Here is a 17,085-nt window from a genome sequence, read left to right as displayed (position 1 = left end):
TATATATATATATATATATATATATATATATATATATATATATATATATATATATATATATATATATATATATATATATATATATATATATATATATATATATATATATACATATACATGTACAATTGTATATATATATGTTCAATTGTATATATATATGTACAATTGTATATATGTATATATATGTATATATATATATATATAAATCTATCACTTAAAAATGTGGTTAAAAATGTGAATACCCTTTGTCTCCCTAACCTACTGCATTGCAACTTAAAAAGAATATCATCATTATGAGGAAACAAAAAGTAAAATGTACAAAGAATTAACAGGTAATAATCAAAATTTAAAACCCCGAATAGCTCAGTAGAGATAAAACAGCTGTGCAAAAATTGCAGGGTAAAAGGTTTGTGTTGGTTTTGAAACTGATTAAAAATATACAGACTATATACCTTCATCTACAGAAAATTTAAACTTTAAATGCTCTTTGATAAATAAAAAGGGAAAGGTGAGTTCAGTTAGTAATGTAAAACTGGTAGAAAAACTCGGTAGACTCTGTGGTAGCTCATTATTCTGGTAAAAGTGCTCACACTTAGTCAACCATCATGACCTCACACTCTCTTTCCATTTTTTCATTTTTCACGTTATGATCAAGATCTCCAATCGCTTGTACCGGATAAGCTGCAAGATAATACCAAAAATTATGAAAAACCTTAACTTTAAGAGAAGTTACATCAACTAGTAAAGACAATATTTACAAATCTCATGAGGTCAGCAGTGACACGAACAAGCTGTTTCTTAAAATAAAACTTTTAGAATTTCCATGAAAATGCTTACAGAGAAAATTGTATCAGTTTTTTTTTAAATAAGGAATTGGAAATAATCACTCATGACTCACGAGCGTCAATAACAACATTGTGTAAAAAAAACGGCCAGTTCCCTTTACTCTTTACAAAGTAGTCAACACAAAGTAACCACAACACTGAGTGTTAAGTGCCAATGAAATATGTTTCCACTAAGTCTATTTTTATAAATGTCAAAGTTTTGTTTGTGGTTCTGTTTGTAATTCGGTTTGTCCAGCTCTTGCTATTAAAATGTTACAATGAGAATTTTGTATCACATAGATTTGTTCTCAGAACCTCCTGTTTACCGGGCAATAAACTGACTAAATAAGCTACATGAGATGCAGTTGATACAATGGACGATATGAGTCAATACAAAAAATGTCGGTTAAAAAATGCGTAGCACTCTGTATTACGGTGCAGCGCCACTGATTGATGAGTTTAGCGATAATAGCTTACTCAAATTAGTCATTGGAAATGTTTCAGCCTATTGGCAAATAGCAAGCAACTACATTACCTGCCACTGTTTATAAGCTAGTTTTTTATATTTACTAGCGGAATGTCGAGCATTCCGCTAGTAAATGTAAAAGTTTACATGCATGACAGGTAATAAACCATATTGAAAGCATGCAGAGAGTGTGTGTATACTGCTGTGCCGAAACAATCAAACCTTCTTCCAATTATACTTTTACTTTTGTTTTAGGCTCTGCCCCTTTTTCATTTTTCCACACTTGATTTATCTTTCATAGTTTTCTTGGTATCTCAGTATTTTTTGGTACCACGAGTGCACTAACAATGGCCAAGCCTTCCTCGCCCCTACGATCATAGTGACTAAGAGGCCTATTGCTATGACCCTGGTCTCAGCGTTCTACGATAACACTGATAACCATTTAAATAGGTTCTTATGTAGGTGTCAGAAATAGACATACACTGATTCAAGGTGAATGAATGTTATAAATACATGAACATAGATAGTCAATGTATGCTATAACTTGATGTACATTGAAAGTGAGTGTATGTTTTTAATAGATGTTTCTGAAGCTATATGTTATAAATAATTGTAGCCAGAAGATAAGTGTATGTTATGAATAGATGTACACTAAAGGTAAGTCTATGTTATAAATAGATGTACACTGAAGGTAAGTGGATGCTGAAGTTTAGTGATAAAGCATAAACCTCTTGTATACCTGTTGAAAGCTGTAGAGACAACATGTAGGTTTCTTCAAGTTCCTTTTGAGCCACTACAAAATAACAAGGTAAAAGCTTACAAGCCTTTGGTTAAATGCCAATTAGTAACATTTATAAAATCTCATCGATAATCTAAAACATTTACAAAAACAATTCTGTAGTAATTTGCTAGCTAATAAAATTTTACTTATCCTTGTAAACTAAATGGGTTAGTAGTGTTTTGATTACAAACTTTGCATATGGGTTTTATGATTATTTAAAAATGTTGTATATTTTCTATTATGGTATCGTAAAAATTAACAAGACTCATTTATTGGAAAACTAAAATTCTCATTCGCAACATTAGTACTAAATGCAAATTTAGTCACTAGCAATAAATTATATATTAAATTAATTCTCATTTAAACGTACAAACTGAATAGCAGTAAAACTATGTTTAAATAATGTAAGTTGAATTTTGAACATTACATTTTTTATGGTTGAAGATAGCAATCTGCACCGAAATGACCACACCACATATATCTTTGTTTGCTTATTTCAAGTCATATCCATATGAGTACTCAATAGACTCATTCAAAATCATCATTTCTACTTTGATACATTACTTTGGATAATGTTTATATTAACAGTTCATCTATGATTTATCCTTTTTGAATGTCTAGTTTGAGTCAACTACAGAACTTTTATTACTCTCTTTACTGGGTACGAAAAGTTAATTTGATTGAAGAGCTAAACTATAAATAACTACCTCATTACTTACCTAATTTGTTAGTGGGAAGTTTTGCATTATTCTGAGCCTGAAGTCTCGATCTCTTCTTTTTACACTGTAGACAAAGGACCACTGAGCCAATTGTTACAAACAGTAATAGACATGCAATAAATATCAGTGTAGCCAACAACACCAACTCTACTCTGTCAGAGACATTCATCTGAGTAACCGAGGAGATTTCTGGGTTCACCCTGCTCATGCTAGAACTTGGTGTTGGCTGAGTTGCGGCCAAAGCTTCAAGGCTTTTAGCTTGACAGTAGTTGTTAAGGTATTCTAAAATAAACAATTTTATTATTTTGCTCATCCCTCATGTTTTAAAAAAGTAAATCAACAGAATTAAAAAAGAATACAAGTCTTTCATGATCTACAAAAATTAATGAAGTCCAAAATCGAAATCATTATGCCATGCACAATCTCAGTGTATGACACGCTACCATGCGCCTACACTACATGTAGAAATATTCAAAGTTCAGTGTCGTGTAAATTTTTTTTTTGAAGCAAGTCACTGTTAAACCTAATTGAATAAAAACTTTTGCATCTTTCTAACTTGAAACAGAAATATTTGCCTGACCAGTTGCATTCTGATAGTTGCTTTTGATGGAATGAAAATATTTTGGTTGTTCAATAGTTATCACAGCGTTTTCTGACCTCAACTCTTCTTTTGCATTGTTGAACTAGTCATTATTGGCATCAAAAACTTTTTCAGCAGAGCTAAATTTCTACGCGTTGCACTTAGCACAAATAGATGTGGGATTTAACAATAAAAATTTAGCAGCCGCATGCCTGCTAAGCGTAACTTTTAGCCTAAAATAGTCGTTCATATACCATCCTAAATGTAAACAATTTTTATATATATGTACTTTGAAGTATCAAGACCATGTTAAACAGGGAACTGCTATTAGCCTGATAGTTATTATTATTTATATGATGTTGTTTTCAAAGTTTTAAAGACAAAAAATGAAAGACTTTTGGAGTTGGACAACGAGAGAATTAATTGTTCTTGAAGTAAAAGATTCATTTTTAATAAGATTTGATGGACACGTTTTGTACTTTTGTACTTGCTATTATGGGTTCGTAAAAAACAAAGAGTGTCAAAGTTGGGATCAAATTTGTTGCTCTCTATTTTCCAACCTTTCTTTTATAGTGGCTGTCAAATAGAGGTGGCGTTAAATTAGAGGAATTTTGGTAATAGTAAGAATGTAGTTTAGAACCTTTTAATTAACGTTATTAGACGACAACTATGAAAAGTTTAGTGGAATGATCTGACATGAAGTTGAAATTTGGAAAATTGGAAGTTCCAATGAAAGTTTGGCAATCAAAAATAGAACATGGAAAACATTAAGTTTTGAGATGAACTCTGGGAACAACTTCAATAGAGTTTTACGATGAGTTGTACCTGGTTTTAGTAAAAGAAAAAGATAGGAATCATATATAGTATACTGATGTAAAAAGGCGTAGGATGATGAATGTATTTAAACACTAATAACGTCTTATTGATAATGAAATGTCTGTAAACCGTTAGTATTATAATACTACTTACAAATTTTAGAAGTTCGTAAAACCCATCAATCAACATTCCAGCTATAATTTTATGAAAAACTTTACAAAGTCTACACAGACTTAAATCTATGGTTGTACTAGTATACAAAGATGTGCTGACTTCACTACTCTGAGTACCTGGACAGTCAGCATGACATCTCTCCTCATCTCTAGACCCAACTTTTACTCCATCACAGACATCATTACAAGGTCTATATTGTGCAAAGTGGATCAGGTAGTAGCAGCCATCGGTAAGACTTCTGTCTGTCTGACAATCAAAGTAAGTATACTCTGACTGCTTACCACTGCACTTCCAGATAATCTTCACTTGAAGTAGAGCGAAGCTATCGTATTGCAGTTGTGAGTGAAAGAGGAACAGCAGGTACAGCCTGTCAATACAACCGGTAAGCATTGAACTATATTCTGCAATATCTATTTAATCCATTTCCCTGTTTAATATGATCAAGTATTTTAGATTAATTGATTGATACGCTGTTTGTTTTACTTATCATTAAAAGAAATAAGACATTGTAATGGAAGCTTTGAATAGGTAATAAGGAATTGCCGTTTATGTTAGATCAATACAATTAACTTCAAGGTTTACTAGTAACATAGCTTTTTTCATTGATGTGAGAAAGGAATCATGAACCTAAAAACTATCGGCCTCCACCTATGCTCATCAATCATCAAAAGCTTATTAACTATACCTAGAGCACAAACACTGTCAATTTGGAAGGCAGTGTTTGTGCTCTAGGCAGCGGGGTGGAAGATTCTAAAAATACAGCATCAAGAAAAAAACATGCACATAGAATCAACAAGCGCTTTCTCTGTTTCAGCCCTTTTGTTAAATCAACTTTCAAACAGATTTATGATTTTGATTATAGTAACTTTGTATTGTTCAAAAGTGTTAACTAATTGGACTTTGTATAAAGTATACTAGAAAAATATATAAGGGAAGGGTTCTTGTGAAGATAATAATGAGAAAGTGACATCCTATCGGTTAACTGTGTTCAATATCTGCATGTACAACACAGATATTTACTCCTGAAATAAAATAGCTGAATAGACTGGTAAAAAACAACAAACCGAACCTCTAACACAAATTACGAGCATTATGGTTTGAGAAAAAAGTTTCCCGTATGGAAAACTTTTCTAAAAGGTTTTAACCCCCAAACAGATACAAATAAAACTATAATGTTGGTTTTTACAATTGTAATGATAGGCACAGAAAATGTGACTAAACTGCATTGTAGCTCTTCAGGATATTGCTTGCTATAAGCGTCAGCTCATCAATGTTCTTTATTTACAAACCAACTTTGTGCAGAAGGCAGAAAACATTCCCCACATTATATTGAACAGTGATCAAACTTAATAATAACATGCACCTAGTTATACGTGCATAACAAAATTTATAGCTTTTGTGTTGCACAGTCGACTTTGTATTCAAAGAGTTACAAACTGCTGAAAAAGGTTAATTGATTTCTGACTCTTGTAAACATATTTACTTTCTGGGTGGTCTGGGTATTGAAACATTTTCTACAGTCACTTTAGTCCATTGTTGAGATGAATAACAAAACTAAGAATGAAGAGAGTCTTTGTTCTTAGTAACCATTGACATTGCTTATGTAATTGTGAAGTCTTAATATTTTAATTCAGCATTGTGTCAGTTAAACAACTTGTTAATATTATTCACTTTGTTACAGATTAGTAGTAACAATGGCGACTAAGCGCAGCAAAGTTTACTTTTATAATCACATCTCATTATATTGTTGTGAATTCTTATAAAAATGTTATAGAAAATAATTTAGAAATGTATCAAGGTTTCTTTCATAACTGCATGTATTAACATTTTTATGTAATTGCAAAGTCGTAATATTTTAATCCCACATTTGTGTGATCAAGTATACTGACTTACCTCAAAAAAGGTTTCTTGCAATTATATTTACTGCTTATAGCAAAGAAACATTTTAATTTAACTTGTTAACATTTCAAACAAACTTATGCTAACAATCCTCATTGTATAAATTACTGCTGATACTTTACTAACAGGTAACCCTATTTTGTTATAGCAACTCATTAGCAGCAAATAACTAAAGATGGTTATAATTTAGGCTGAAAACACTAGTGACTGTTCCATAAATATATGGACTACTGACAATAAGTGCAAGTGTTGAACATTGTTAATGTCTTGCAAGGCACAATTCTTCCCGAAATACTGCACAGGGAACTTTGACACAAGATTACTAACAGGCTGTCACAGCTGATGTGAGATTTTTGCCAATTACCTTTCATTTTTGATGTGAATAGTCATTTTCTAAATGACCTTGATTTGCCACAGGAGCCTGGTCATGCCATAAATTGTTACCAAAGTATAACTTTTGCTTGATTTACAAAAACAGTTAAATATAACAACAGTGTTCTTGTAAGGTATCTGCATAATTAGTGCAATGTGAGATGGAGCTACTGAGTTATTTATTGTCAGCTTATTCACTTTTAAATTAAAACTTCAAATACTTTGATAATGTTTTGCTTTTCTACACTGTAATTTAGTAATACAATTATACAAAAGACAGATTACATGTAATTAGCCATAGAATCTTCTAGCAAGCACTAAATGCACTACTCTGTTATCGATCTGAATTACAGATATAGACAGAAGACATGTACTTTCTAGTACTGAATAACCTTGCAAATGCATACACAGGGACTGCACACTTCAGGTACAATGTATTTGTTTCTCTGAATGTTTGTTATTTTTATGATGGCACTATCTGAATGCCCGGCATTGCATGAGTAAGAAAACACAGTTTTACCCAAAAGTTTAGCACTAGTTGCTAAATTTACTTGCCATTGTCTAAGCTTTTTATCCAATGAATTCAAATAATTTAAGTTAGTAACTTCGACTAGTGTAAATATTTACTATAATAAGAACCTTGTCCAAATATGTCCGAAATCAGCTCGCTTAATAATTTTGCTACGTGTCAAGGGTAACTTCAGGCGTTCTAGCTGTAACAAACAGTAAGCTGCATAATTAAGCGCAGGCAGATTTAATTGTGATGCGTAAGTGTATGCACATTTATCCCATAGCATGAAAAATGACTCGTAGTATACTGTGTAGTCAATCTTTCATGCCTGGCTGCACAATTGACCGTTGCTAGATTCACATCGCTAAAACTGCACAAAAGCCACAAAACAGATGATAAACAAACACTGAGCTTTATATATATAGATAAATGGTAGAGAAAATAAGCATTAGTTTTCACACAAACTAGAAATATATAGCATTGCAAGTATGCTTATTTGATATTTTAATTCAGCAGCCAGGTTTATATGTACCTTTTCATCCGCAACTGGTGCATTTTCCATATTAAAAAAGGAATGTCTATGAAAGTGCTTTGTGCAGTCTTATCATCAACCTATTATAGTTTATCAGTTGTTGTGTTAGCCTCAGAAACAGACCTTTTGCAATAGTCGTGGCGAATCCATAATGCAACGCAAGGCTATTAGGATGTAAGGGTAGTAACTTTCTTTATCTTAAAGTAGGATCTAAACCAGTGGTTCTTAACCAGGAGAGAATTCCCCCCCCCAGGGGGGATTTTAGGGATTTTAGGGGGGAATTTGGCAGTTTGCCTAAGGGGATTTCCGTAGCACAAATTTTTATTTTATAAAGGGCAGCGAGGAGTGAATGAATTTCAGTAGTTTCAACAAAGCCAAGATCTAAAACTGTGGAAAAGTTAAGGATTGCTACACTACATGCATATACATACCTGCAATATTAATTGTTCAGTTACCGATTTGGTTTGCATAAACGTATAACATTTTGACAATTTGCTCTGTAGCCTAACATAAGTATGATGTTTTGCTCATGTAGATATTGAGCGTATTCAAATATTTTGATTGCATATCCCATATTGTAGGTGTTAGAAATGTCAAAGACAAAAAGACGAACATATGATGATTCTTACCTTAACTATGAATTCACTTGTGTGATTAAAAGCGGCATTGAAGTGCCACAATGTGTTTTGTGCATGAAAGTGCTTGCTAACGACTCCATGAAACCACATCAACTTAAGCAACACTTAAGAAATAAACACACAGAACACAAGGATAAATCAAAGCCGTTCTTTGAAGCTAAAGAGAGAGAACTCAAGCGGGCAAAACTGGATTCCACTGGCAGCTTTCATATCCAGGCACAGGCCATTACCGAGGCATCCTATGCTCTGTCTTACCGTATCCCCAGAGATAAAAAGACACACATTAGTTAAACCTTGTCTGCTGGAGTGTACTAAGATTATTCTCGGAGACACAGCCACTCAAAAGATAGCTGATTTATCCCTCTCAGACAGCACAGTGAAATCGAGGATCGATGATATGTCTGCGGACATAAAGAGGCAAGTAATTGAAAAGATCAAGTCATCTCCCATGTTTGCCATTCAATTTGATGATTTTACAGCTGATTGTGTTTGCACGCTATGTACACAGAGGGACAATTGAGGAAGAATTTCTGTTCTGCAGTCCTCTAACAGAGACCACCACAGCTGCTGATGTTACGAACTTGGTTTCCGACTTCTTCAGCTAAGAACATCCGGACTGGGGCAAACTAATTGGAGTTTGCACTAATAGTGCTACAGCCATGCTTGGCTGCCGTGCTGGATTTGCACAGTTGGTAAATGAAAAAAATCCTTTAGTAGTGAGTACCCATTGCTTCATTCACAGACAAGCGCTAGCAGCAAAAAATTTTCCCAAAGGATTGCAGGAACACCTTTCTTCAGTGATTAAAGTAGTAAACTTTATCAAAGGCTCTGCCTTGCAAACACGTCTCTTCCACAAGTTATGCAAAAATATGGATGCTGTGCACTCATCACTATTGTTCCACACTGAACTTCGATGGTTATCAAAGGGTAACATGCTTCTGCGTTTCTTCAATCTACAAGCAGAGGTCAATGAGTTCTTGAAAACTCATAACAAACCCAAACTACTGGCTTCAATGCAGGTGGAAGGCTTCCATCAGTGTCTTGCTTACCTGGTTGACATATTTGGTTCAATCAATGAAGTGAACACAAAGATGCAAGGTAGAGACAGAAATGTGTTGAATGTAACTGATAGTATCAATGCATTCAAGGACAAGCTCAAACTCTGGGTGGAAAGACTGGCTACTGGGAATGTAAGAGCTTCATTTTCAGTTCTGCATTCATTAGTTGACAAGAAAGCTCCTCCCGCTTCTTTGCTAATCAACGTAAAGCATCACCTGAACAGCTTGATATCAGAGTTTGAGAGATAGTTTCCAAAGTTAGATCTTAGGACAGAGCAACTGATGAGCCTGACCCGAGACCCTTTCAGGCGCAATGCCCACGAGATTCCGGAACAGGTTCAGGAGGAGTTTTTGGAGCTGACAAACAACTCTACATTAAAAGATGACTTCAAGGAGCTATCAATAGAGCAGTTTTGGGTTCAGGCCCAAAGATTTTATTCCAACATAAGCCTGGCCACTTTCAAAATGCTCATACCATTTGCTTCTACATATCTTTGCGAGTCAGCATTTTCATCAATGCTAACCATAAAGAGCAAATCTAGAAACCATCTGGAAGTAGAAGCTGACCTACGGTTTGCCCTATCTACAACAACTATTAACATCAAAACTCTGGTCAGCTCCAAACAAACACAGAGATCACACTAGTCTGCTGACTGTCTTACAATAATAGACATATTGAGTTTCAATATACATTCATTTTTAATATTCCATGTAAACATGACTGTAATAATTGCATATATACATGTATATATATGTACATGTATATAAGTTATATATGTAAATAAAGTTCACTATCTAGTTGCGGTGCATTATTTGAAGGAGTTGGGAAGGGGGGAATTTCTGTCTTTAGGTTTGGAAAAGGGGAATGGGGCAATAAAGGTTAAGAACCTTTGATCTAAACCATGGTTAGGCAGGGTGCAATAGTTTATATTTAGAACTCATTGAAAGGGTTTGTTCACTCTGACCACCACATAAAGCTATGCCCTAATGGCTTACGGGCTTTATGTGCACCCTAATCACTCACTAGTCATTCTACTACAGTATAGTATCTGCAAGTATGGTACTAAAGAAGGTGGATGTGTCTATTATAATGATATACTAGAGATATAGTGATGCTGAAGCAAACTGGTGAAGATGCTTAAAGATGAACTATGCATGCAACCCAGTGCTGCAAATAACTTGCACACAAATAGACGTAGAAGCCTACCTTTTGAGAGCCATCAGAGCTGATGCATTTGACTTGCTATTGAGCTAAGTGGTGATAAGGTATTGATTGACTAGCGCTGAAGCTCTCCGATAAATGCTTGTTTTTTAGACCCTGGATGTGACTCATGGAAAATACCAATGCGCACAAAGCTTTGTTATGCATTCTTAGAGAGATTATTCAACATACAGGTAAGCACATTTTACTGGCAAAAAGTTACATGAACCCAAACTAAACATGTTAGGCTAATAAACTGCAAGTAGTATGAGCTCTTTTGATTGTAGGTATAGCCTAAGGGTTTTAAGTTAGGAGCCTTGAATATCTGATTTCCAGTATTATCAAACCTTCATGCTTTCCATATTTTTGTTTCTATCAGTTGAAAAACCATTAAGTTAAAATTTTTACTACTGTGTGTGCCTTTTCCCGTGTGAGTGTATGGTGTGTGTGTATGTGGGGTGTGCGTCATGTGTGTTTGGTGTGTGGGTGTGTTTGTGCGCAAGTGCGGTGTGTTTGTAGTGTGCATGTGCTGTGTGTACGGTGTATGTGTAGTGTGCATGTAGTGCGTGTGCAGTATGTGTGTGGTGTGTGCGGTGTGTGCGCAGTGTGTGTGCCGTGTTTGTGTGGTGTGTGCTCATGGTGTGCGTGTGGGGTGCACAAAGTGTGCAAGTGAAGTGCGCGTGGCATGCGCATAGTGTGTGCCTGGTGTGCGTCTGGTGTGTGGGGTTGTGTGTGATTTTGTGTGCATGGTGTGCGCGTGGCTTATTGTGCAGGTGATGTGCATACGGTGTGCATACTGTTTGCATCTAGTGCGTGTGTGGTGTGCAAGTAGTGTGTGTGCAGTGTGTGCGGTGTATGTACAGTGTGTGTGCAGTGTTTGTGTGACATGTGCGCATGGTGTGCGCATGGTGTGCGTATGGGGTGTGCGAGGTGTGTGTGTATGTGTGTGTGGGTGTGTGCGTATGTGTGTGTGTGTGGGTGCACGCGATGTTGTGTGCGTGGTGGGTGCATGGTGTGTGCGAGGTTTATTTGTGGTGTTTGCGTGGTATGCTCATGGTGTGCGTGGGGTGTGTGATGAGATGTGTGCATGAAATTCTGTGTGCATGGTATGTGGGTGGTGCATGTGTTGTGTGTGTGTGTGTGGTGTGCGTCGTGTGTGTGAAAGTGTCTAAGAATGAGAATAGCTATCTCTTAACTTTATTCAACCTATCGAAATTGGCAACTTGTTATTTGTGTAGTAGAGTGACAATTTGATTCTTTCGACTCATAGAAAAAGGCCTTCTCAAAAGCTTACATACTTTTTTCTATACTTGTTATTTAGATAAAGAACTGTCACAGTTTCTACTTGACGTTTTCATGTAATATGTATTAACTGATGCAGTATGGTCTCAGAGGTATAATTGCTGATCCCCTTTGTTAAAAATGCACGAATACGGAAAGCCTTTAGAGTTTCGCAAATCATTATTATAATAAAATAGCAAGCAAGAAAATTAATTGTTTAACATATATCACTTTCAACAAAGTTATATTTCCTTAGAGTGATTTAAACTGTGTATTTTTTCTTTCATATGGTTTTCTCATCTTCAGATCAAATAAAATTGGTTTCCTTAAATAATCTGGTAGGCAAGTGCTTGTACGTTATGAAAAAATTGATGGATCTTCTGCATAAGTTTACAGCCTACACCATAGAAAGTCAATGACAAACATAAAGGCTTTAGATTTTGTTATGCAGTCCATTGAAAATTATGAATAAGTTGGATTCAAATTTAGTAGAGAAGGTGTGGAGTTGATTTCTCAATGAGGAATATTGGTAAGCTGGGCTTATGAGCGGACATTTCCCTACAATAAGACATATGAAGTAAGGCTTTGTATGCATTGGTGTTTCCCATTTCCGGTACTATCAACAAACAAAAACACAAAGAATGATTGAAAAATTCTAGTTTTAGTGAGTAACACCTCATCATCAATCACTTTACGAGAAAGTCAAATACATCAGTTCCAATTGCTGTAGGCTTCTACACATATTCATGTGCACACTGTTTAGAATTGTGAATGTGCATGTGTAGTACAATGTGCAGAATTTTTTACCAGTTGAGCTTTGCTCAACTATGTCTCCTGAAATTAGCTTAGTTGATTTGCATACATTTAGTTTCATACTGTATTGAAGAGACTATACTGTTGTAGACTGACTAGTGAGGACTAGGGTGCCCATAATACATGCAAGTCCTAAGGATATAACTTTATGTAGTTGTCATTCTAAGCAACACATTTAAAAAGAGCGCTGAATATTAGCTTTTGAAAACTGCCTAAAGATGCTGATGATCCTGGTGCAGGATCAACAGGTTGCTTTCGTTAAAGCACAGTAGACTTGATTTTGACACACTGTGAGTGCAGTTCACACAATCAGCTTGTTCTTAAGCAAATGAAGGTAATGAGAAGTTATTAGCTAACACGGCAGCTGAAAAGCTTAAAGCATGGTTCCCATATACGCTGCAAAGCCCCGGCGACAGCACCGCAGGCTATCAGCGGTGAAAAGTAAACCTATGCACCTGGTACCATCGAGAAACGCCGTTAGTTGCCAGCGGCAACGCAAGAGTTTAGCGCTGTTCAAATTTCGTGAAGAGCCGCAGGAAAAACTTTTCCAAAATGCACTGTACAGGTGAAGGTCAGCATTATCAAAACGGCATGGCAAGCAAACATTTTTTATGCCTTTTTTAGCGATGAAGCTTTATGTAAACATAAGCCGCAGAGCCTAGCGTCGCAAGCATTTTGCCGCGCATTATTACCGCCTGAGTCTTGCAATCGATATGAGAACCAGGCTTTAGGCTGATGATAAGACTCCACCTTGGTTGTGGATTTTTGACCTATCAAAGGAAATGTGCCAGTCTCAAGACTTACCAACACTTGTCTACTGAAACAGTTTTAATTGCTAATAAAAATACGATGCACCAAATTCAGCAGTCAAAGTCAGCTATCAAAAAGTAGCATTTTCTATGCTAGATATGATTAGCTTGAGGAGGACCTATAAATGCTTTTTTCTCTTTAATGATTTGTTGTCACCAAACTAACAAACAGTTAAAGGGACAAATGGATTGCAATCAAAGTGTGCAGTGCTTGTGTATGCATTCGCAATAGACACACAAGGCCTGTGTGTCTTATGTTTATAACTGAAGTGAAGACCAATAGCGGAGTAGTACAATTAGTGTATTTAGTGTGTGCTAATATACTCTATGACCTCTTAATCTGCTTGTTACAATGTGATTATTGAAAAACTGAGACTTTATTATTTTGTGTTTTTTTAAAGTATCTTTCTTTGCAGATATTTTGTCATATGTCATTCAGTCGAACACTTGCAAAATAAAAGGCAATATGTAATAATAAAGAAGAGTCGTAATAATAACTGCTACTACTCCACATGTGCTGAGCTCTATAACAGAAGTGGCAAGAGGTCAGGAAAATAAATTTGCTAAAAAATATGTTCAAGTACATGTATGTTGTTGAACAATTTATATACTTTGCACTGTTATACAAAGCTACACCTGTATCTAAACTACAATATTTCTTAAACACCTGTAAGAAAATTCTATCAACAAATGCTATAAGAACTATTAAATATTTCTTTGTTATAAAGATTTATACAGTCTTTAGGAATACAATATGGCATAGAGTTGTCAAAAGATGCTAAACGTTGGCAGCTGTATAACATGGTTGCATTTTTATTGAGATCTACATTACTGTGATAGTTCTGATTTGTATATAAATGTGAGTAAATGAAATCATTCAAGCTCCATTGTTCAAGAACGGTATTAAAAAACGCCAATTCCACTTCAAGTATCGTAGAAGGTATTAGGTCCTAAAATACAGTATAAGAGTTCTCTGCTTATTACACAAGATTACTTTGTTAATTGCAGTTGCTATAATAGTCATTAATTTCTAATCAATATAATATATGTATTGCACTGACAACATTAATTTAAAATATTGATGGTCTATGATTGCATCAGCAATGTTAAAATTAGCCAATAAAAGCGCCTTTACATTATTAGATTCAGGATTTATATGAGTAGTAAGCTAAAGTAGTTTTAAAATGCCTTTCAGAAAATTCGTTGTTGAAAACAGAATACTGCAAGTGCAATGATTGACATGTCAATTGTTTGACTGGTTTCTTATATAACATTTCACAAATATTATTATTTTTCTTCGCGATTTATTTAATTTCAAAAGGGTCCACACTTTCACAAACTCTTGCACAATAACAATACTTAGATGCTGAAAAAAACATTTTGATATGAATATTTTTTTTAAGTGACTTTTCATAGGAGAAGCTATTTATGTGTCACAAAACTAGACACTGAAGGTTGAAGCATGTGGGTAAGGAGAATGAACATATAGTTTATATATAATATGTAGTATACATATTATATGTAAATATGTGCAGTATATATAATGTATAATAAATATATATATTTAACTTTGCATATACATTAAATATGTATACTATATACATGTATACATCTATTTAAATACTTAATTTACTGTATATAATATATAAAGTACGTAGAGAGAAAATACAGAATATTACAGTATTGCTAATTCATTAAATATATTATTTGAAGAACTGTAAAGATTAAATCATTATAGAAAATCATCAGTGTGCATTTGAAAAAGATAGATGTAAAACTTAACTGAGTGATTCTAGTTATTGTGATTGATGCTTCAATGATAAAAAGTTAAAAACGCTCTCACAAGAAGGAGAGATCTATACTTGGAAACTATCAAGATACTTCAATTGCTTTAACCCATAGACCATAGACACTTCCAGTTAAAGGAACAAGCTCAACTCAGCTTTTGGCCTTCTATCCTGGTCTTGGAAAACCAAGTGATGATAGCCCATGTGTCTAAATAAACCTATATATATATATATATATATATATATATATATATATATATATATATATATATATATATATATATATATATATATATATATATATATATATATATATATATATATGTGTATGCAATTAACTTTACATATGGTCTCATGTACACTCTCTAGTTCATTGCAGTTGTCTGATACTTTACTGTTCCAGATGTTAGAGCAGCAATGACTGCTTAGTTCTGCTCATAACTGGTAAAAGGTGAACCAATTAACTTTTTGTATCAGTATTATGTCTTTATAGTTTACTTTTAGAGGTATTTATTGTCGTTGAAGGCTGTAAATATACTTCTTGACTTATCATTTAATCTTAATCATATTTTTATAATAGGTGAAGGTTGTGAAACAGATTAAAGCACTATGCTTTGAGGTTTCTAAATACGCTGCCCATATAACATATGTACGCGCAATATTTTAAATCTTACCTTTTATGCAGTATTTGAGACTAACTGTCATGCGACAAATATTATTCTGCTAAGTTACATTTGACAACCAAGATCTCACTCAATTGTGTTATAAATGTGAAGTTCTTTTCTTCTTTTTTTCTATAAAACATCCCCTCCAACAACACGTGTTGTGCCATCGAAGTAGAAGAAAACGGCTTTTGCCATTAAAGGAAATTTTGTTCTTTCATGATTGGGATTTTCTCTTTATTCCAGTTATCCACTATTGTGCCTTTACTATTCAACACTCCAGAGCTAATCTCCATCTGATTTAAAAATAAAATATTAACAGGCAACCAGTGAGCCAGATATTACATTATATAAATTATAAACTCTCCAGAAGCCTTGGAGCAAATGTTACGTTCTTGAAACCTATATGATCAATTTTCATTGACCAATATAAATCTACATCTAATATAACTGAGCTAAATCAAGCTGTGTAACCATTTTGATTTAGCAAATGCTGGTATTTCTTGGCATGTAAAAACTATCACTTTAGTGTAAACAGAACTACAAACCTCTGAATATTGCCAAGCCACAAAATATTAATTTTACCCTCAGGAAAACTGTGTGTATGCAGATTTTCTATCCTTATAAACAACGTAAACATAAAAGTTCTGACACTGTCAAGCTTCTAGGCATACAAATAGCCAAATTTTTACAGTTCTCAAGCCATGTCAATTTTATTATCTCATAAATAGACCATCATTGCATGCTCTAATTCTGCTCAGAATGATGGGTGGTAGAAAAAACACCTATCACTCTTGTACCAGTCTTGTACATTTTCCATTTTGCTCCAAGCTGATACCCCTATGCTTGAAAACAGAGGAAGAAAAATCAGAAGGCTTTAAAATATTGTACCTTATGGTTATGCTGCATGATAGGGCCAGCCACAAACAGCACCCACATGACATTAATGCTTAAAAGCTAAATGTGTTTCGAGGTATTTGTTGTGTAAAATACTGAACTTGTATCTTCAATCTGTCTTAACCTTTATTGCATTCCTACATTCCCCCATAAAAACACTCTACTACACCTTATACCTGCCACCAACACCTTGCCTGCCAATTTACATCATAGAACAGTGTTATGCAACAAGAGCTTTTTCCGCAACATAATTTACTTTACTATG

At 34.4% G+C, this 17,085-nt stretch overlaps 1 protein-coding gene across 3 annotated transcripts in view; it reads right to left on the bottom strand.

Moving 5' to 3' along the window:
- Nucleotides 1–10,631, bottom strand: part of LOC137396652 (uncharacterized) — a 47,993-nt gene extending 37,362 nt beyond the window's left edge. Inside the window, exons 1-5 of one of the 3 annotated variants that reach the window (XM_068082969.1) lie at nucleotides 10,578–10,631; nucleotides 4,477–4,727; nucleotides 2,791–3,072; nucleotides 2,030–2,083; nucleotides 228–681 (exon numbers count right to left, since the gene is read on the bottom strand). In XM_068082969.1, coding sequence (XP_067939070.1) covers nucleotides 593–681; nucleotides 2,030–2,083; nucleotides 2,791–3,072; nucleotides 4,477–4,727; nucleotides 10,578–10,591 — 690 coding nt within the window. In that variant the 5' untranslated portion in view covers nucleotides 10,592–10,631 and the 3' untranslated portion in view covers nucleotides 228–592. Of the gene's footprint in view, nucleotides 1–227; nucleotides 682–2,029; nucleotides 2,084–2,790; nucleotides 3,073–4,476; nucleotides 4,728–10,577 lie in introns of those variants that run through there. The other 2 variants (XM_068082971.1, XM_068082970.1) reach the window with 2 other exon arrangements.
- Nucleotides 10,632–17,085: the final 6,454 nt, after the last annotated feature.

The sequence above is a fragment of the Watersipora subatra genome, chromosome 5, assembly GCF_963576615.1.
Source record: "Watersipora subatra chromosome 5, tzWatSuba1.1, whole genome shotgun sequence".
In the NCBI taxonomy this organism is placed as follows: domain Eukaryota; kingdom Metazoa; phylum Bryozoa; class Gymnolaemata; order Cheilostomatida; family Watersiporidae; genus Watersipora; species Watersipora subatra.
The sequence above is the reverse complement of the archived record's forward strand: the minus strand, read 5'-3'. Positions and strand labels throughout refer to the sequence as shown.